The sequence below is a fragment of the Eurosta solidaginis genome, chromosome 3 (assembly GCF_040869045.1).
Source record: "Eurosta solidaginis isolate ZX-2024a chromosome 3, ASM4086904v1, whole genome shotgun sequence".
NCBI lineage: Eukaryota > Metazoa > Arthropoda > Insecta > Diptera > Tephritidae > Eurosta > Eurosta solidaginis.
The window spans coordinates 1,286,622-1,309,575 of NC_090321.1; the positions used below are offsets into that span (position 1 = coordinate 1,286,622).

The following is a 22,954-nucleotide window of genomic DNA, read 5'->3' on the forward strand; positions in this document are numbered from 1 at the left end:
TTTACCTTTGAAGTTACAAAACAATTCCATATTGTTAATAAAAACGGGCAGAAAATATATTTGTTGTAACTTTTTTATAAATTAAGCTTTATTTGCACTATTCACAGCTTTTTGACAGATAGCTCAAATGAAGTTATGTAACTTACTACTTAATTTGGAAGTGATGGAACGATACGAGTACTGAGTGAGTAGTATCGATACTTTTCCAAAAAACACTCGAGTATTTCGTACTCGATGCTAGTGAGTACTGAGTGAAGTATCGATACTATACCTCGATATTTTCCCCTATACTTTACCAAGTGCCGATGGTCTATAGGTTTAAGATCAACAAAGTTCAGTCCATTAACACCATAACAATTAATCTGTTATTACTCTTTGAAGTTTATACATTACATAACACAGGGAATGTTACCAAATTATCTGAGTGATAGGATACAGTACAATCATGAGATCCATAACTATGGAACTAGGAGTAGCAGAAATTTAAGACTGCCCAAAGTAAGAACCGAGTTCGAAAAAAAGACCTTAGAATACGTAGGCTATAAAATGTATAATGAACTACCAGCAGAGATAAAAGACTGTGAAAACGTTGTTAAGTTTAAAGAAAAACTATTTCTATATTGTTAAAATTTAAATATTTAATACTAGTTAAATAATGAATTTACTCATTTCTTTTTAATGAAATAGTTTTAAGAAACAATTATGAATTTTGCAAATTGTACTATACAATGAATTAGGCTTTTTTGGCCGTAATAAATAAAATAATAATAATAATAATAACTTAGCATATATTGAGATCGTCGACGATGCCCCGCATTTAACTTAAACCGAATGGGAGACGATTTCTGCATATGGTGGTAAAATAAAAAATATGTGTTCCAGAATCACAACAATACAACAAAATTATGAAAAGCTGCTAACTCCATAAAATTTCAATACTTTTTAACTTGTCATGCAATAGAGCTTTTTCGTTCTACTGTAAATTTTTGGTGGATGGAGTAAGCAGCTTTTACAGCATCGTCGACGATATATTGGTATTGAAAGGTCGAATCAGATTATATCCACGCCTACTTTCAAAAATGGAAAAAAGGAAGAATGCTTTAACAAATACTGATGAAGTGGTGAAACTTGACGAGTGGATAAAAAAAATTTAGACGTGTAATATAAATTTATTACAATTCAGTTAGATTTTACTGGCTTCATTTCTTTCGCTGTAAAGATAGATAACAACAAATATTAATCTATATTGTATAGTAATAAAAAAATTTATTTAATTCAAATAGCACGATTCATAGGTAGGCACCATGTATTTAATATTGATAAAAGCGTCCTCGCCGCCATGCAGCTCCAATATTTGTAGTGTCTCATCGATGAGGTCGCCCAGATTCATGTTGGCGCGTTGAGCATAATCGATCTCATCACCACAATTGACTGTAAATAAAAAAGTTAAATTTATTGCCTTTATCCATACCTTATCTCTATGTATGTAATGCAACGAATTTGGAGACTAATAACTCGTTTTGCTTGAAATTTGTTAGGTAAGTAGCTTATAATCTTCAATCTTCATCATTCCTGAGATACCTTTTTTCCGGGAAGTGGGTCAGGGCCGATCTGTTAGGTAAAATCGTATTTGTGTTAGAGGGGAAGAGATACGGAAATAAGTTATGTATGTGAGAGGCCGGGGAAAGCGAGGTATAAAAGGAAAGAGAGTGGAAAAGATATAAAGAGGAAGGGACAGGAAGTGTAAAAAGTGATATGGCAGGAAGAATTAGCGAAAGAAACTTCTTTAATTTTTATTAAAATGATGTTTGTAAATTAAAGCTTAGCAGGAAAAGAAACGTCTGGTTTTCTAGTATGTAATATGTATTAGGGCTAATGTGGAACCCTTAGAGTCTTAATCACCACTGTTAAGTCAACTTATAAAGTACTGAAGGCAATATATTCTCTGATAACGTGCTTTATCGTTTCTCTCTGTAAAAAGTCTTCTCCTAATATTCCCACTTCTATATTCTCCGCTTTGAAGAAGAGAATTATGTTGATTTCAACCTTTTTTCTTTCGCTTTCGAATGCACAGCTTATTAGTTTCCAGAAGTGATAATATTTCCCGACCTATGTTAATGTCTAATGCATTAGATTGCGTTGAACGCATCTATATGAAAAACTTCATTAAGGATTAATGTCCCGTTTCTCAGTCCCTTGAAACAATTTGGTATTTTAGTCCCTCTTACGACAGGCATACCTACCGTGGGTATATTCTAAGCCCCCTAAACCGCTGGGGGTGTTAAACTCTAATCAAGATAGTAACACGATATAACCCTGTGCTCATATACTAGCATAATCCCTGTAAATGATGACTTCACAGTCACCATACCAAAAAATTCAAGTTAAAAGCTGTAATCTTTAGAAAAGTTCGGATGTTCGACACGTTTTTTAGCCGAACCGGAATTTGAGCGACAGTCTTAACTGTTCGGTAACCGAATCCAAACCGAATTGTCGGAAGTATAGTGCGAGAATCAGCAAATATGACAATATAATATAATATAATATAATATAATATAATATAAAATAAATAAAAAAAATAAATGTAAGGCGCGATAACCTCCGAAGAGATCTAAGGCCGAGCTTCTCTTCCAATTCGCGTCGTGCTCCTCTTGATTTTTCCCTACAAATTGGCCGGACGGGACCTACATGTTTTATGCCGACTCCGAACGGCATCTGCAAGGCAGATGAGTTTTCACTGAGAGCTTTTCATGGCAGAAATACAATCGGAGCGCTTGCCAGACACTGCCGAGGGGCGACCCCGCTTAGAAAAATTTTCTTCTAATTGAAAAATCTTGTTTCTAAAATTTTGATGTTGCTTTGCCCGGGAGTTGAACCCAGGGCATACGGTGTGATAGGCGGAGCACGCTACCATCACACCACGGTGGCCGCCAATAATATAATATAATATAATATAATATAATATAATATAATATAATATAATATAATATAATATAATATAACATAATATAAAATAATGTAATATAATACAATACAACATAATAAATTGAAATATAAAATAAAATAAAATTGTACAGACTAAAAAGGAAAAGATAGAAAAGGAGAGGTGAATCAAAGAAGGAAAGGCAAGGAAAAGTAAAGAACGGAAAGCGTTAGATATAGCGACATTTGTAGGGGTCGAATTTCAACCACTGGGCGAACTCTAGACTTACTAAATGTGTTTTCGATTTGAACTGCAAAGTAAGGTAATTAAAAAACGAAGTGAAAAATTTTGGCCTGTTGAGAACGCTACCACCACACCACGGCGGCGGCAGAGAAGCTCCACACTTAATCTCCTGGGAGGTATGTATATCGCATTCATAGTATATAAATGCTATTTGTGGGTTTGGTAAACTTCTCCGAGCAATTATACTCATGGTTGGGCACAGTGCACTAAATTTGTATATCCATTTCCACTGAAATTTGCAGTGGTTGTGAAACATTTTTTCACTGTGCCCGACTATGATTATGCTCTTAAGTCAAGTATAGTTTTTTTATCAAAAGCTGTAATAGTGCCCTTAAGGGAGCTGGAAATTGTATAGTTATTTATTCATCGATGTAACATTCAAAAAGATCCTTCTGCACCAAACTACTTGGGAATCCACGCTCTGTCGGATTTTAAGGAACTGATATTCCCTTCAAATACAGCCAAAATTGGCTACAATGTAAGCGAGTCTCCGTTTCAAAAGTATTTAGACGGGGAAGCGGAACTATAACATTACATAAAAAAATATGGGTATATATGTATGTCTCGTGAAGACTACCTTCCTTTGAGAAGCTTACTTACCATTTTTCACTTTATATGCATTAAAAATTGGCAGCAGTTGACGGTAAAAAGGTACCACGGCCGGTCCCACCATATCGGATGCCATAACAAGTTGTTGTATTATTTTTAAAGTGGTGCACATAACCTCTAAATTACGTGTACTAAGTGCATCTGGAATGGGATTAAATATATAAAGGACAGTGATTATGTATATATTAATTTCACATCGAATGATATTTGCTAGAGAGTATTTTGTAATGCTGTCCGATTGCGAATATATCTAATAGTCTAAGAGCTGGTAAGCATTTTTAAAAAGGTATTTGAGGCACAATGAAAATTATGTACAATGCATAATTATGTACAATCACATAAGTCCGGTCCCGCCCATTTGTAGGAAAAATTAAATGGGTGCACGAAACAAATTAGAAGAGAAGCTCGGCCTAAATCTCCTCGAAGGTAAATCGCGCCAAGTTTAATATTTTTTACATGCTTATATGGCTATTGGTTCCAACACTTTTAAATTTTTACTAAGGGTGTTATTCTATATATCGTCCAAAAATCATGTCAAAACCGCAATTTCGAAAAGCCTGTTTGCTAGGGCCTTTGCGAATGAAGCTAATAATTATATGTAAAACCAAATTTTTCCATACGAATTGTGGGAAAATTTCAAAGAAAGCAAGAAAAATATTTTCCTTAAAGAGCGGACCACTTGAAAAGGCGTGTTGACCACCCGTTTTTACTGAAATCGTATATAATGAAACGAGATCTGCATACCAAATAAGGCGGTAAATATTTTATGCCGAGACGGCTTGTTTTCATCTTCCGTCATCATTACGTATGGTATCCTTAGCTTGGCTTATGGGTCCATGGGGATCAGACCCCCATCCACCGCCTTCAACCGTGCGTTTGTGCCTCCCCTTTAGAAGTTAGGAACAATTGCTTTCAGACATATGTATACCCAGAAAAAAAAATTGATTTTTCCGTACATTGTAATGGGCACTAATCAAATCATAATTTCACAAATTATTTCACAATTATCTACCAATAGACCAATTCTGCAACAAACGAACTATAAAATGCAACTGCATTATTTCTTTTTTTTTACAAAAGATAATCGATTATCTTCAAAAATTGTCACAGAAAGAAAAAAACACTTGTACAAGTAGGTACTAAGTATAGTGGTAATACTTGTACTTCCCAAGTAACAGTACTTAGGTACAGATAAGTACTTGTACTTACGTTTTACTGCTCTGATAAAAGGGCCCTTAGTGCGCCGAAATTCAATACAATATTTATATTTTAATACAAGTTACTCCCTATCAACATGTCCATTTGCACCTTCAGACGGACAGACAGATTGACGTGTATGATTCATATTAAATAATTTTTTTACCATTTTCGCATCTTTTTGGAATTGTTTCCCCAGTGCTTGTGTAAAGTCCATTAAAACCAAATATTTAAAATTACTAAAATTAAAACTTGCTATCGCCAACAAAATTATGAAAAGTTGCTAGCTCCCTATTCTTTTTTAATACATTTTGAAATTTCAACGTTTTTATTCAATTTAGTTTTCTCGTGTAAAATTCAGGGTCATTATAAATATAACTTATACGTTTTTTCCTATAAACGTTGCTTCATAATAATTTTTGAATGAAAATTGAAAAATTGTGTTTTGTTATTTGTCAACGTTTATTTTTTACCTTGCTTGATAATTATTATGATCAATAAATATGCTTTTTTGTTGGCATTAAAAGTTGTAATTTTAATAGAATTTAGAGTAGATTTTATTTTTTTATTTTTTTGCTTTATAGCTTTTAGTCTACTATGCTGGTAGAGACGACTTTGTCCGTCTGTTTATCCCAATGCAGTGGAGGCTTCCATCGGAGTGTACCAAGGTCACGTATCCAGCAAAGCCTTCGAACTCTAATGCATAATTTAAGGCAAACCGGTTTATAAAAAGCTCGTCTTCGCGCTATCAAAAGTTATTTTGACAAATAGGGTAGATGCTCTCAAAGCCTTTGAATATGATGATAATGTGGCCGAATGAGTTCATTTATGGTTGGGTTCAACCTTTGCAAAAAGCTAGGCTATTTGAGATAAAGCTTATGTTATGTAAAGTCATTATGCAAAGAGTCATTGAAATCTCATCTTAACAACCACTTTAATGTTGCCTGCCATAATTTCGAAATGTTAAAGAACTTTATCTGGGAACTGGAATAAGAAGGCAATTGGAAAGTAAAGTTCCTTCTCCGCATTCAAAAATCAAGCTCTACAAGTCACTGACAACATAAGAAGGGAGGCTAGACGATCTCCGTAGGAGGTGGAAATATATCGGCAAAAACCAAAAACTTTGCGTTTTTTAATACACCTCACCTCGAGCCAGTTTTTACAAGTTATGCTCTAAACGAAAAAGATTTAGTTATCGGATTTATGCCGTATTATTATACAGTTAATGGGCGTGGTTATAAACCAATTTTTCGTAGCGCGATTCTCCTTTCAAATTTCATCACTACACAACATAGTCTGACGAATCGCCCTAAGGGTGGGCAAGTTATTTGGTGCTACAGTCGGAAAACTCAGCCTAAACTATTTAATTCTTCCCAATTTGAGGAGGTTAATTGCCTTCCTCGCGCCTCGATCTGTGGGTATTATCAGGTAGCATATCGAGAAACACCACAAAGCTACTTGGTTATATCCTGATCAAAAGGCCGGAGCCAAATCTATGGCTCAATGATCAATCAATGATAACATGATCGATATCGGGCATAACTCCAGATACTGCTTTTACGGACTCTACAACGCCCAAATACCGACTGGGCATCAAAAACTCAAAAACCAATATTTCGCATGAGCATCATTTGGCGGCTGACCGATTAAAAATGATAATATTTCGGTTGGCAAATAACACTAGCCTAGGAAATTAAGCACTACTTGCAGATAAAAATTTGCTTAAAAGCAAGAAACAGGTCAGTATGCTTGAATCTTGCAAAATATTGATGCCCATAACATCTTTACATATCTAGCAATACTATTATGAACCAAAAAAAAATCTAATTATTGCAAAGAAATTTTTGATAAATTTTTGAATTCGGGCAACGTTTTCAATTAAAAAATTTGAAATAATAATTAAATTGGGTCTCTGGTAAAATTTTGTAGGATGGAGTTGGCAGCTTTTACCGCGTTGTCGACAAATTAATTAGTCAGTATTTTGGCAGCTTGTAAGACCCGGTACTGTCGGTTTTTAAAGAACCAAATTTTTCGACTATGTGCATTTCAAGTGCTCATTGTTACAATATAGACGCACAAACTCTACATACCGTTAGCGCACACAAAATGTCACACTTACTTTTGAGCGGTAATATTAATTGTGGCACAACGGGATGTATTTTATCGCCACCAGCAACTAATAAATCCATAACTCCTTGCCGTGCGTACGTCTTGTAGGGGTGTTGAGTCTCTGAGAGACCATCAAAAAAGAGCGGTAAGTAGAAACTATAGTCAAGTCTGTCAATATCCACCTACAAAAAATATAATAAAGGAAACGTGTTTAGTTTATTTACAAATTTATACATACAAGCAATTAAGAGCCGCAAACAATAAATGGTAGAATGAATATTTCAAAACAAAAAATTGCCTATCCCTAATTTAAATTTTTGGAGGCTTTGAAAAAGGACGCCGCCCACTTCTGACAATCAATTTTTCAAATACTATTGGTCAAAGCCGGTTTAAGTTGCCATCACATAACTTGGTAAATTGATTAACATTTTTAAAAGGAACTAGTCTGGAAAAAATTAGCGAAATGGGTGAATGGTCACTCGCATTTTTATATAACAAAGTGTTTAAGGATTTTAGGCGAATGTAATAAGTAAATTTTTTTCGAAGAAAATTTTTATATTTTCTTTGAACGACCTGCTTTTTAAAAGCAAACAAATAGTTTGTGGACGAAAGAACACGAATATAGTGATAAGATAAATTAACTGTAAAACTGTGTGCCCTATATCATAGTGTTCTATGCTCAACCGAAACAAAAATGGCAGTCCAGATTATCCCGAGTGCCCCTCAGAATTCTGGAAATATAAGTCAACACACTTGTACTTATCCACAATGCCCCATATATTCCTGTCAGACCTAGGGCTGCCAGATTCTTTCCACTTAAATTCAGGTCTTTCGCCATTTTCGGCACTAAAATCAGTATTTTTCAGTACACTTTTGTTAAACACAAAGGCGCATAGTCATATTCAAAAGAAAATAGGTTTTACATTTAGTTGCTGCTTTTTTGAGATATAGCTCTTAGGGAATTTAGAACCAATTTTATTTTAATTATGACTATGCACCAAAATCTCTACAATTCTCAAAAATGTTTATCGAATATACAATACATTGAAAATAAAGTCCAATTCATTTTAACATATCGATGGTCCGGTTCGCACTTGTTTGCCTGTTAGTACCGAAAATGAGTTGAAACATCTTCTGAAAGGGAATTATCAATAATAGCGGCTCTGGCCCCATATGTATTAGGTTAGGTTTAACTGGCTGGTCCATGAGGACCTCACATAGACTGAATAAGTCCGTAGTGTTACCAGAAGTTTGTTTTAACGACCAAACTGAAAAACTCTATCAAAAACCAGGACCTATGTTATAAAATAACTGCGTCCTCTTGGCAAATACTAGAAGTAGAGTTGGGTCGTTTCGTTCTGAACTTGTTCAATTGACCGGGTCTCTCAACTGAACAAGTGAACTAGATCTTCGATTTCGGTTCTATTTGTTCTTTTAGTTCGTTTTATCTAATGTTATTCTTTCTCTCTTCTTGCTCGCGAACATTGTAAATTCATACATACATACGCAGAAATTCACAGTGAGCACGAATGTCGATGATGCCACTTACACTAAAAATATGTGTGGTCATCTTTGTGTGTGGCACTGCTTCAACAATATATGTATGGACTATTTATGAAAAATTTGTTTTGTAAGAAACTAATTATTACATTTATTAAACTTGAAAAGTTCATATTAACAATTTGTGTCTGTACTCTTTCAATTTTCTGGATCTTCCGAAATTTGCAACTTTTTTGAAGTTAATTATACATACATATATATATTAACTTCTTTATTCATAACACATTTAAATATACCTACACAAAGCATTGCTGCATACACACCCTCATCTATACTTGCTGGCTTTTTTCGCCGGATGCGAGCAGTAGTGAACAAATTTGCTTGAAAAAAAAAGAACAGAGAACAAAAAGAACAACTTTTTCGTTCATCAGAAAAAGAACGAAAGAATCGAATCTCTGAAATGAACGAAAAAGCACAACTCTAACTAGAAGCTTCCTAGAATTTAAGTCACTTGTTGCTGACAGCTGTATCACTCCTAATAGCTGGAGTCTTAGCCTGGCAAGCGCAGGGCAAGAGTACAGAACGTGCTCGATCGTTTCCTCCTCCATCCCTCCTACATCTGCTATCACTGACCAAGCCTAATTTAAAGGCATGTGACGCCAGAAGGCAGTGCCCAGTCACAATACCCGTCAAGAGTCTACAGTCCTCTCTTTTTAATGATAGAAGAAACTTTGTTAGTCTAAGGTTTTAAGATCTGCACATAATCTTCGACACTTTACAGCCCCGCGCTTGAACCCACGCCTTTCCTGCTTGGTCGATCATGTGCACCTCTCGCCTTCGCTTAATTTCGCCAAGTATAATTGGGACGTCTACGGAGCATGCTTCAAGGGATGCGCCCTTTTTATTCATCCGCTTTCATTCCTATCTATTCCCATATGCCCTGGGAATATAGATGTATGCTTCTCCCTGTCTTGATTCTCTCCAGGGACTGCATACACTCTAAAGGGCCCATTACTGCTACTTAGCATAGACTTGACTTGGCTTGAGAACTGTTACTTCAGTTCTGTTAAATGAACATTGCATGTTACTGATTACTCAAAACTTAGAAACACTTAACTTGACTTTGAAGTCTGTTGAATTTTGATTTTCTATGTAAGTTCTAAGTGACGTTTACATTTTGAGATGCCATTTGTATGTTTCCATTTCATTTTGACATTTTGTCATACAAATTGACATTTATTTAAAAATAAATTTCAACGCTGATTATGATGCCAGATTGTATGCGCCAAGTGGAGTATAATCGTGGCTAAGTTGCCAAGTTTACGCCAAGTCAAGTCAAGTCTATGCTAAGTATCAGTAATGGGGGCTTAACACGCATTTAGATGCTGTGGTATGCGAGATTATTGCCTTAATTGCCGCTTGACTGTCAATATAAAAGCTAACACGATTGCAGCTTGGGCTATTTTCTTCCAGGGTTTCTACTGCTTTGGTTACGGCTACTATTTCCGCTACAGTAATCCGGCAGCCTGTAGGATCTATTTATTTCCGGATCATCACAGTATACCGCAGACCCCACTCCTTCCACTACTTTGTAACCATCTGTGTACACATGTATCGCCTCATCCGCCATTTGAGCACCCTTGCGCCAACCGTCCACCTCTATTGTGGCCTTAAGATCGCCCTCGAAGCGTAGATAGGGAATCAGGTAGTCTGTTCGTCTTGTGATTGATGAAGCTATACTACTATGGCCGTATGGTCGGCGCTCAAGCTGCCCCGAGGCACCGAGCCTGGTTGCAGTTGTTAACGCTTTTTTTTTTGCTACCAAGTCTACAGGTGGAATGTGCAGAATGGCATACAGTGCAGCTGTCGGGGTTGTTTTCAGGTCTCCCGTAATGCTAAGCATTGATAGTCTGCATACCCCCTCTAATTTTTTGAGGTAGGTTGCTTTTTGTAGGCTTTCCACCAAACAAGAACTCCATAGTATAGAATAAGGCTTACAATCGCTGTAAAAACCCAATGAGAAAGAGAGGGTGATAAGCCCCACGTACACCCCAGCATTCTTTTACATGCATAAAGTTCCGTTGAAGCCTTCTTGACCCTTTCCTCCACGTTGAGCTTCCATTACAGATTACTGTCTACGATGATTCCTAGATACTTTGTGCAAGTTTTCTCCTGTAGGGTCACCCCTCCTAACTCAGCCCTGATCCAATTTGGGACCTTGTACCTCTTTGTAAACAAGACCATATCCGTCCTATCCGCGCCCGATCCATCAAAGAGCTAATCGTTGGAAGGCACTTTCCACTTATGACAATTGCGACGTCGTCCGTGTAAGCCGTAAGTTTTACGGGTCCCTCATCAAATCGTCTGAGCAGTTGGTTGATGACCAGCGTCCACAGCAGAGGTGATAGCACCCCTCCCTGCGGCGTTCCCCTGTCCACTGATTTCGTGGCCTCGTACAATCCCTATTGTGATGTAATCTTTCTGCAATTTAACATGCAGCCGATCCATCTGATTAAGGCAGGATGTACTTTAATGTAATTAAGACCATCCATAAACGCCCATTTAGAGACATTATTGAAAGCCCCGGCAATGTCTAAGAAGACTCTTAGAGCATATTCCTTATATTACAGGGCTTTCTTTACGCTTATTACCACCCTATGCAATGCGGTGTCTACCGACTTGCCTTTGGCGTACGCATGTTGTGTTGTGGAGAGCAGCTTTTCATCCACGTTGGACTTTATATACATATATATAAGCCTCTCAAAGGTTTTGAGCAGAAATGAGCTACTGGGTCTATAATCTCTGGCATACACGTGACCGATCTTTCCCGCTTTTGGTAGGAAAGCTACACGAGCAGTTCTCCAAGAGTGCGGTACATGATTCAGTCTTATGCACCCATCGAATATTATTTTAAGCCATTCCACGACCGCCCTACTTGAGACTTGTAGCATGGCCGGGAATATACCATCTGGGCCCGGCGATTTAAACTTAGAAAACGTCTTCACTGCCCACTCGATCTTGGTATCGGTCACCAAGCCCGGCACTCCCCGCTCCGTGATCGAAGTGTGAGTGCTATCTGCTGTCTCTTATAAACCATCTCCCGATGGGAAATGTGTATCCAGAAGCAACTCAAGGGATTCCTCACTATTACGTGACCGTTCCCCGTTCTCTTTCTTTATTAGTCTCTGGACTATATTTCCCTTTGCTAGGACTTTTCTCAACCGTGCTGTTTCGCTGGAGCACTCTATGTCCTTTTCTTTGAGATTCTTTTCGCCCTGGAAATTTCAAGTTTGCAGATCCTCAGTAGATCCCTGTACTCGTTTAAACATTTCGTTTACCTGTCTTCTTAGAAGACTCAGCTCATTGCTCCACCATGGCGGCTTTACTTTTCCTCTGAATCTTCTTAGAGGGCAAGCTTTGTTATACGCAGTCATAAGCGTCCTAGTTAGGAATTCATTCGACTCCTCCCGTTCTTCCACATTGGCAGCCTCTTTGGGTTGTCCCAGTTTCGTTTCTACCTGTTTCTGGAATTTAGTCCAGTTTGTTGACCTAGGGTTTCTAAAGGTTCCTCCCTTCTCTACCCTCTTAGGGGGATGCTTAAGCTGATATACGCAAGGTCGGAGAAGGATGGTCTATCAAGAACCATCCAATCATACCTTGATATATCACGTTCGGAGCACAGTGTAATATCCAAAACATTGCTGGATGTTGGACCAATGTATGTAGGGACATTTCCGCTGTTGGCTATCTGCAAATTGGTTTGCAGGATGTAACAAAATAGAGATTCGCCTCTCTCGTTCGTATTTGATCCTCCCGACGCATTGTGGTGCGCATTTGCATCCGCGCCTATACCCAACCACCCTTTGCGCCCTTCGTCCTGTTCCAGCATATTGCACTCTATCGGTGGAACCTCCGCAGCATGGGCCATGTAGCAGGATGCCAGGATAAGTGCCTGCTTATTCCTTTGCTCAACGGCCACCACTACGAGGTCCTCAGTAGTGTAAATAGGTAGCATATAAGAATGCAGCTGTTTCCTTACCATTACTACAGCTCGCACCCATCCCTCCGTTTGCGCATAGTAAACGCCAAATCCGCGCGCGCTAAGTCCAGAAACCTTTCCTCCCGATGAAAACCACGGCTCCTGGATCAGCGCCACGTCAAACGAACCCACCTCAAGGGTTAGGAGGAGTTCGCTCGACGCCACTTTACTGTGTTGGAGGTTTATCTGTAGGACTCGAAGCACCATTGGGCTGTTTGTCCCCTTCGTCGTGACGTCGTCGTCCTCCCCTTGCCCTTTCGAGGCCCCCTTCAACCCCTTGTAACTGTTGTGCCGGGTGTTCCTCTGTGCGACTCACAGCACCATCTGGCTGTTGGTCCTCTTCTAACACCTTCGTGGTGACGTCGGCTACCTCCACCTGTCTTTCTTTCCTTAGGCTTTTGAGGTCCTTTTCGACTTCACCCACTTCCAGCGTGTTAGGATTTTTATCCTCAGGACTTCTTTTCCTGAGTCGCATATAAATTTTGCCTGCTGCGTGTACAATATATCCTCCGCCTGCTTGTTTATTTGGAAGATGTAGAACTGACCTTCCTCCGTAGGCCGAGATACAGTAAGTACCTTCCAATCCTGTGTCGGTAAGTTCGGATTCTAATTCTGCAGAAGTCGTAGTGTATCCTCCGACTTCATCAGGCATGGTATCCATACCTTAACTTTTGGTACCGTGGGGGTTTGCGCTTTATCCACCACCTCAAACCGCGCGTTCGTACCTTGCCTTTGGAGGTTTGGAAGCACTTCCTCCAGCCACCGCAAGCTCGCGATATTGTCGCACGCTATCATCTTCACACCATTATACCATCCCCCCGAATCAAAGGTAGGAAGGGGCTTACTTGGTTGTTTCCGCATCATCTTAAGCATTAAGCTAATAAGTTCCCGTTCTACAGATTTCCACCTTTCAGTAGTCATCTGTCCGAAAGGACTGCTACGATCAACCAGTGCCACAGTCAGTGACTGTTTTGCCACATCACTCATCTTCTCGGGAATTAATTTAATTATTGTTAACTCCCTTTGGCACCTCCGAGAAAGCCGGAGTCTTAGCTTTAACTCCCTTTAGCTTATCTCCTACTTCCGTAGTTGGAACTTCCCTCTGAATCGCAGCTTTCGAGGTAGTTGCTACCTCGCTATTGGGACCCATCTGTCTTACAGCTTTGGGCCTACTCGTCTTGTATATGCGACTGCCCTGCTTCGCGGCTCTGGGACTGGGTCCTTTCTGCCTCTTGAAACCAGGCTTGTCGCCTTCCGCCGAACGTTGCCTCTTCATTCTGCCATTCGACGCTTGTTCCTCCTCGTGCCGGTTGCAGAACCGAGGGTTTCTACCAGCAAACCTTTTGAACTGACTTCGACCTACTTCTACCGCCTCATGGACCCATTCCAAGCGCTCGATCTACACTTATGTTGGGTCGACCACTGCTCCCAAGCGTTGGACAATTCTTAGTGCTGCACGGTACTGCGAGAGAGCTCTTTTCCGTACCCTTCTTCACTCTTCTACTCCATTTACATTCGTGTGGTTTTCCAACACGGAGTAAATTGAATCAGCACTACTCTCGCTCCCCGAGTCCGACGCATCGCTTAATGCGTATTCGTCGTCCTTGGCTTGCGACTCAGTCCTCCTCTTATCATCCTGCTTATTACAATTTGGTAATGAGTCGTTCATCTTGGGCGTACGACCACCTTCCCTACAAGGCGGGCTCAGCGGTCCAGTATTATACACGGGGAAAGAACCGTCAGCCACAGCAGCGCCCCTTACTGTGGTAAGGCCATCAATACTTCCCGAGGTGGCCCGGTATCGGTAAGGCTCATCTCGAATATAGCCGAATTTATCCCCTGGCTGCAAATCGTCCAATAGGCACGGTCCGCATAATACCCTGGATTAGGGGGTTGGCAGTTCTTGGTAACCGACATCCCGCCGCCCTCCTATGAGGCGAAACGGCGTAGATGCCAGTCCTAAACAGCTGCGCCTCATGTTGTTGTTGTTGCTGTAGCGATAAGGTTGCTCCCCGAAGGCTTTGGGGAGTGTTATCGATGTGATGGTCCTTTGCCGGATACAGATCCGGTACGGCTGCGCCTCATAGTCGGGCGTTATGGAGATCGGCTAAGCCCTCACACCAACGACAAGGTGCCTACCCTAATGAGGGTCCCATATGTATTAAGTGCGTTAAAATTTAGTGGTGCACACATTTAAAGTGCTCCGAGAGTTTTTCATTTCTTTAAGGAATAGTTTTCTATTAAATAAGATGATTTTGAAATTTGATGCAATAAAGGTCTTATTTTATTTTGACTCCCAAACATTTTTGGAGATATGGGCCAAAATGGGATCCCATACAAAAAATAAATACAAGGCGCAATATATGTGCATATGTACCTTTGGGGGAGATTTGCGTGGACCTTATCTTCCAATTTGGGTCGTGCTACTTTTTAATTTTTCTTATAAATTGGCGTGATATATTTTGATACACAATGGATATAAAGATGTTAAATTGTTTCCACATATTGAGAACAAAATAGATCGATTCAGTGAGTGAGAAAATTAACACATCTTTGGTAAAAGCCTATAACAGGGGTCGATTGCTAATACGCTTCCCACGGCAGCCGGTTCTAGGTACCGGAGCAACTTGAGATTTTTTTCCAGACCAAGGGCTGTCATTTCAGTGCAACCCCATTTAATTTGTTGCGTTCCTGCCACAAATTGTCATCCTCGGAGCAGCTCCTTGCCCTCCTGCTCCGGGAAGGTATTGAATCTATTTGAGTTATTCCGGTCAATTTTAATAAATTTTAATATTTTGTTTTTATGCTATTTGACCTATTGTGGGTTCCAGTAGGAAATAAAAAGATGGTGATTATTCCACTGTTGCAGCCCTACGTTTCGCTAGCCGTCCTAGCTTCTTCAGGGGCGAAGTCCATTTTTTTTCAACAATAAAACATAAGAAATAAGTACATTAGTTTTTGGTCACAATTTTTGAAATTATTTACATCGACAACAATAAGGTGTCACAAAACAACAATTTTAGCTAAGCTAATACTATTTGAAGTACAAAAAGGACGCACATACATATATACACGTAAACAAAAATTAAAATCACTCACATGATATTTTTTCTTAACTCTAAAAATTGTTGGTACCACATGCACTGGGTATTGAATCTAACTCCGGGCCCAGGCTGTGGTTCTGCTGCAAATGTCGGAAAAGGATTTATCTCAGACGGTCATACTTTTGCTAGTGTGTCACGTGTAAAAGATGGTTGCACCGTTCGGGCTGTTCTGGGTTGGAACCCAACGTTCGTCGCCCCCCAAATTTCTACAAAACCTTTGTGGCTTCCTGCTGTACACGTCCAAGGACGTCCCGCGGTTTACTCTCAAGCGTACCTCCGCCACCTTCTAGCAGCGACGCTGCCCAGCAGGCCACATGAACTGTCCGCTGTTGCTCGCGCCAAACGGCGACTCCACCTAACGCGGCCGCTGCAACTCATCACTACAATCTACGTAGCATGGACAGAAGAAATGCCGAGCACCAGCTTTTACCCCCATCCCTCCCTTTCTTTTCCGACACACGCACTCGCGAAAGGAGTAATAAACTCCTAGTCCCCCACACCGTGTGTTCCGTATGCCAGCTTAGAATATTTAGAATATTTACGATCGCGACATCGCTCCAATGCAGTTCATGGTTTGGCCGATGCCACCTTCATAGATGCTCTGGGCTTTGAAACGGCAACCACCCCACCGGTACGTTCGTTGCACCATGCTGCTAAAACACAAGTACCAACTCTTCGACACTAGGTAGTCTAGCAGCAATCGAGCAGCACACTCGACAAAGCCTATATCCTTCAAGGCGTCTTCACCCATCTCTGACTCCCAGAGCGACGACTGTCCCCGATGCACTTCAGAATTCTGCAACTTAATTGTAACGGGTTAACCGGAAATATTGCAGAGATAGTTGACTATATGAATAAAAAAATGTCCGTATAGCCGCAATTCAAGGAACAAAGCTAACTGCCAGATCGAACCTCCGAACTTGCAATGGCTACAACATTCATAGGAAAGGTCGCACAAGGGGTAATGGTGGTGGCCTTGCCTTTACCTATCACCCATCACACCGTGCAATATAGTATATTTCAAACTAACATCAGCCGCAGGGATAATACCTTAGAAAATCAAGGCATAACCATCCGGTCAGGCGATGTTGACCTAGAAATAATTAACATCTATATTCATCCTTCCACCTGCTGCCCAAGTGATTATCATATCAGTACGCTACTCTGTGGCGAAAACCGCCTTATCCTGGCGATTTCAACGCTCACCATGACCTCTGGCATTCCAGCTTGCCATTCGACAGCAGAGGCAGGCAGCTAGCCGAGCAAATAGACAATACGACTTTTGTGCACGATAAACGGCGATGTCCGCACCAGAATTGCAGATAAGTCATCGCTTCAGCTTCTGCAAGCTTCATTCTGGTCGGTAGAATACCTGAAATCATACCGCATTTCCCGGATGAAGCCGCAAACGTGACCTGGCGAAACATCTCGACCCTAGAGAGCCCCATATTAGGAATTTCAACTTGGATATTATGCGGCTGGTAAATGAACAAATGAACGGCAACCACTTTGCGGGTGTTGGCAAATTGTGGTCAAACGCCAAATCCATGTCCAATCCAACTAAACACAACGATAAAGTATCCATAGGCTTCGGCGGCAAAACTTTATCTGATTCGAAGAAATACGCGAGCGCCTTTTGCCCACAATTCATAATGCATTCTTCTGTGGACAAAGCCAGACGTCGTGCGCACAAAGCCAAGCCCTCCAAATCAATAAGCCCAGACGGAATAGCCATGCCAATGCTAAAACTCCTTGGTGCTGAGGGAATAAACTCCCTAACGCCCGTTTTCAACCTTATTATCTGAAGGGTCGGCAAGCGTCGCACAGTGGCGCCTTTTGAGTTTTTTCTTTGCAAAAATCATAAATTTTGAACCAATGAAGATATTTTAAAAATTTAAAATGCAAATAAAAGCTAATTATTTGAAGTTTTATTGTGTGAAAGCTCAGAATGTCACACATACAGAATCGAAAATATTTAGAAAAATGCAAAAACAAAATGTTTTTAGTAAAAAATAAAAAAATAAAATGAGATTCTTTATTATGTTGTTTGGGCCAATTTATAAATATTTGGTTTGCTAAAATGAGCATTTGTGGCCATAAATTAAAACAGGGTATATTTGTTTATCCCGACGCGTTTCGACGTTACCTTGTTAGAACAAAAGACCCAATTACAAAAGAAGAACAAACAGATGTTGTTTACAAAATAACTTGCAATGGCAACGAAAACGAAAAATGTAACAAATGTTACATCGGTACAACAAAACGGCAACTAGGTATAAGAATTAATGAACATAAGAAAGATGCAGAAAACAAAAAAACGTTGACCGGTCTAGCACAACACCTTACAAAGAGCAAACACGTAGCGGATTTCTCAAATGTTAAAATTTTAGACATTGAACGGAGAGAGAAAACGAGAATGACGCTGGAAAGTATTCGCATTCAACAACAACTACAAAACGCGATGAACTTCAAAGAAGATTTTGACAACATAAGCAGCGCCTACTCAGCTATTATACAGAGATGCAAGAGAATGTAAAAAATAAACAAATGTCAGTTTAATGTAACTATGTTAATAATGTTGTGCAAAATTATATTAGTACCTGAAAAAAATAATTATTAATGTGAATATTAATGTAAGTAGCTAAATAAGTGTTAAGTGATGTGCCAGTTTTATCTTTATTGTTAGATATCTTAAAATAAAGTTTAATGTATTTAATTTTATATACTTAACATTAAACAGATCCCCAATGAAGAAGACGTAAGGTAACGTCGAAACGCGTCGGGATAAACAAATATACCCTGTTTTAATTTATGGCCACAAATGCTCATTTTAGCAAACCAAAATGAGATTTGTCTTACATTTAAGCATTAAATAAGATAAACTAATGATTTTGATAAGATAGCGTGGCACTGCCCACTTATGATAAAAAGTCGTATATAAGTAGTCACGTAATCAAAATCGATAGACGTATTGTTTCTTTTAAATGGCAATAGTCTTATAAAACTCAAATGTCCGTTTTTGGTGCCACAATAACAAGGTGCTTCAAAATTCATCGTAAAATTTTACGTTTTTTTTTTTTTAATTTACAAGCCAAATATGTATTTTATTAATAACTAAAAGTTATTGAAAGTGGTTCAATGAAATTTTATTTGAGCTAAAGATTAAACAGCCAACGAATTTTGGAAAAGGGGAGTGGCACTGCCCATTTATGCTAAAAAGTTTGATCTTAGTAACCGCTTTACCAATTTGTACCAAACTCGATAGACGTATTGATTTCTATAAAAATTTAATACTCGTTTGAAGGCGAAATGCCTAAGCTTTAAAATAAATTTGAAAAACTTTAGACAAATGCAATAACGAAAAGTATATATTTATAAATTACTAATTTATTGATTCTTTTATTTGAAATAAAAAATTAACTTGTACATAGATATCTTATTTTTCAATAAAGTAACAAAATTGATTAGTAAATCTGTTTTTCATTGTTGTGATAAGAAATGAGAAACTTATTTTATCTTAACATAGTCATCGTCACTGGAACATATATCTAACAAAGCAACCATTTCTGAGCTATACGCATCTATTTGTGTTCTTACATACCTCATAGATGATATGACTGGATCAGAAGAGATAGCTAACATTTTGAAAAGGTCTTCGTTTTGTGTAACTCGTGATACTATGCAGGTGTTCATACATCTATATCTTTTGTAGTCCTTGTCCTTAGATTCTTGAGCTTCTTCAGACAATTCTCCTAATGGTAAGCACTGGTACTCTTTTAAATCTTTTCCATGTGCCAAAATTTTATGTACCGCTGGTGTAAGTTTCTTCTCAGGATACTTTTGATGCAGCATCTCTGTAGTTTAAGATGCATATTCTCCAAATTTGGGTCCATTAACTGGTTCATGGCAGTTTAAAATATTTAAAATTACTCCCAATCTTTTCACAATATCTCTATCAACTCCTGTTATGCGAGCAGTCACTTCATCGTTTTCAAAAAATCTTCTTGAGGAGTTACCATCATTTGTATTTCCGTATCCATACTTTGGACAGTCAACTCTAAGGCCAATCTCTTTATAGAATGCATCCTGAATTATTTTTTCTCCTGTTTTGTTTCTCCTTACATGTTGTATTGTAGTCGAAAACGTCTCCTTGTTGTGGTAGTGTATAAGCCAGCTTCAAAACAAATTCCATACGTCTTATCCTAGCATGCAAAGGAGATATTCCATACTCATAATTTAGTTCGTCAGTTATTGAATCATCAAGATTTTCAAAGTCCTTTTGGCTCTTCTTACAAATTGGACATTTCATTGTAGATGTCGTATTTGTTATTAAGTTCAAAACTTTTCCATCGGCCATTGTTAGAAGAAAATCATGCTTTATTGTAATAACATTCCCCTCTTCAATTTCAATTATTGTTGGCTCTAATTTGGCAATTTGATTTTTTATATCACTCACTGTAGCTTTTATGAGTTCCGAAAACTCCTTCTCGTATTTAAATAATATCGGGCGGCACAATATAGTTGATGACGTACGTGGATTTTTCCAATATTCTGAAGCTTCATCTTTTAGTCGTAATGGAATAATAGAAGCCATAAACATATTACTATCTGTAACTGGGTCATCGTCTATATTTATTCTTTGTTTATTTGCGCTTTGTCCTGGTGATCCATCACAGCCCCACTTAGTTATCAAGGCTAGCTCCTTTGGCAGTGATTTCAACTTTTCTTCAGTAAAACTTTGAAGGAGTCATGTAGACGTATGATCCATTAGGTTTTGTAGCTCAATTTCAGCTGATACTTTGGTTATTTTGGGACTTAGAGGAACTGCTTCTTTCATGGCTAGAGTAATTTTTTTGTATCCAGGTAAAATATCGGCATTACGTTGCAGTAATGACTTACGCAATATAATATATTTTTTCTTCGTTAAACCGAGATCTATAAACAGCGCCAAAGCTTCTTCGGGAGTGTATTTCCTAGGTAGCGCATTTGGTGGTGTGGGAATGCTGTTTTTGATCCTCATCAGTCACACTGGACTTGCTACCACAACTGATTCTGTTATATGAGACTTCACGTTTTCTTCGTCTTTTTTATTTTTTAATAGCCAGTGCTTCTGAAAGATGAGTCGTGGCCATAGCTTTTGTGGTATCAGACAGCTTCCTTTTCCTTGCGTAGGTAGAACACTCTTCTATGGGTTTTCTTGGTCTCCCTCTAGTTGGATTGGTTGACGTGCTAGTCGTTTCTTCGTCCAAAAAAGTTTTGTCAGCTAGCCACTTTTCATGCTTACTTAGAAATTTCGAATTGTTACGATAGACGTCCTTCCATTTTTTTTCTATCATAATGTATTGTAAACCAATTTTCTTTCCTTTTCTTTAATGCTTGTTTCACTCGCTAATTCTCTCATAATAGTCTCAACGAAGTCCCGTCTTGACTTTGTAGATTTAAACACCGCAAATAGTTTCGAGTTTTCTAGATACATATTAGAATTGACTTCGAGTATATCTGACTAAATATTAAACTGTGAACTATATTTAAAAATACTATTCACTTTATTTAAGTAAACAGAATACTTAGTTCCTTAATCTCCAAAGGACGAATGATAATGTGCATTGTACGATGGATAGCTTTATATACCTACTCAAATTATTAAAATGAATTTCAGGTATACAATTCGTAACTAAAAAATGTATGTTGTTAACAAGTTCCAATAACAAAAACGACCTTACGGCCGTACTGAATTATAAATACCTGCTCAGGCGCGTATTTATGCCCAACATTGTTTAACTTTATTTGATGTAAAAAGTGAAGTTGCAGCTGGACGCAGGGAGACTTTATGAATTTAGGTAACTGAATATTTCACAAATAACTACTGTTAATTTGGCGGAGCACATATTTAAAAATTTTTTTTTCCATCAAAGTTTTAAAAAGGGCCTAAAAATAGGCATTTCGAAAAACAGGTATATCCGCCAACTTTTAACAAAAAAAAACAATTTTTTTTTTGTTTCAATCCCAAATTAAATTATCTTTAATTGCTATACAAGAAAACGACAACCGGCCGCCTTATTTACTCACAAAATCATTTTAAATACAACGAAAAAGAAAAAAATTTAAAATTTTTCCCAATGTTGAAAATTGGGCAACTTTGAGAGGCTCTACCTCGACTCTCCCTGCAAAATTCTCTATTTGAAACATGTATTAGATTTAGCGAACGCTTTCATGATTTTTTTGATTTTTGCCATGTTTTAACGGCAGAGGCGCCACTGTGCGCGGTTCAATGTAGGAACGAAATCTTAAAACCTAGGAAAATTAAAAAGGGGGTACCACAGGGTGGCGTCTTATCCCCGCTTCTGTTTAATTACTACATATCTAAACTCCCTCCCCCACAAGAAGGAGTTACAATTATCTCCTATGCCGACGACTCCACGATTATGGCAACAGGACCTAGCCCTTCAATTGACGAATTAGTTTCTAAAATAAAAGCTATCTCTCGATCTCTCTAGTTTCTTCACCTCATGTACTATGTTTACGACGTGGAAGGAACATATGTCGCAAATATTGGACGTTCACATCGATGGTGTCACATCCAAAGATGTGCGCATGCCACCGCGATTGTATCTAAAGTACCAAGCCGCAACAAAATCCTCAAGTCGCTTGCCGGCAGCACCTGGGGAAAAGAAACGTTGCTAACCACGTATAAAGCTATTGGCCGGCCGCTCATGAGCTACGCGTCACCAGTTTTGTCGCCTGGTCTTAAAAACACATACTGGAAAAGGCTGCAGGTCTGTCAAAATGATGATATCAGAACTGCCACCGGATGTCTCCATATGACACCCGAACACCAAAAGCTTTCCCCCGACAGTTGAACAAATGACCGGGTGTTCTACTACCCTTACGTAGGGGACAGCTAGACACCTAGAGTTTCTAGAAAAATGACGACGTTGAATGTATGAGTTCAAAGTCGCAGTCCTATAACTTCTGTGCTGGCATTAGGGTCAGAAGGCGGGGTAGCAACAGGTGGTCGGAATTGCTACTGTTCGCATTTCTGAAATTTTTGCTGTTAAAGAAAGCCGAAGTAACTAGAGGCGCCCTTTGGCGCATCAGCACTAGGCCAGCATTGATGCTAATCGTTAAAACTGTGCCACGAGAATCATGACTAATAGAACATTAATATTT

General features: G+C 38.8%; 1 protein-coding gene across 1 annotated transcript in view; it reads right to left on the reverse strand.

Annotated features, from left to right (window-relative positions):
- Positions 1 to 1,164: 1,164 nt before the first annotated feature.
- Positions 1,165 to 22,954, reverse strand: part of LOC137243056 (parkin coregulated gene protein homolog) — a 50,093-nt gene continuing 28,303 nt past the window's right edge. Inside the window, exons 3-5 of the mRNA XM_067770228.1 lie at positions 7,152 to 7,323; positions 3,827 to 3,976; positions 1,165 to 1,431 (exon numbers count right to left, since the gene is read on the reverse strand). Of these exons, the coding sequence (XP_067626329.1) occupies positions 1,271 to 1,431; positions 3,827 to 3,976; positions 7,152 to 7,323 (483 nt within the window). The 3' untranslated portion in view covers positions 1,165 to 1,270. The remainder of the gene's footprint in view (positions 1,432 to 3,826; positions 3,977 to 7,151; positions 7,324 to 22,954) is intronic.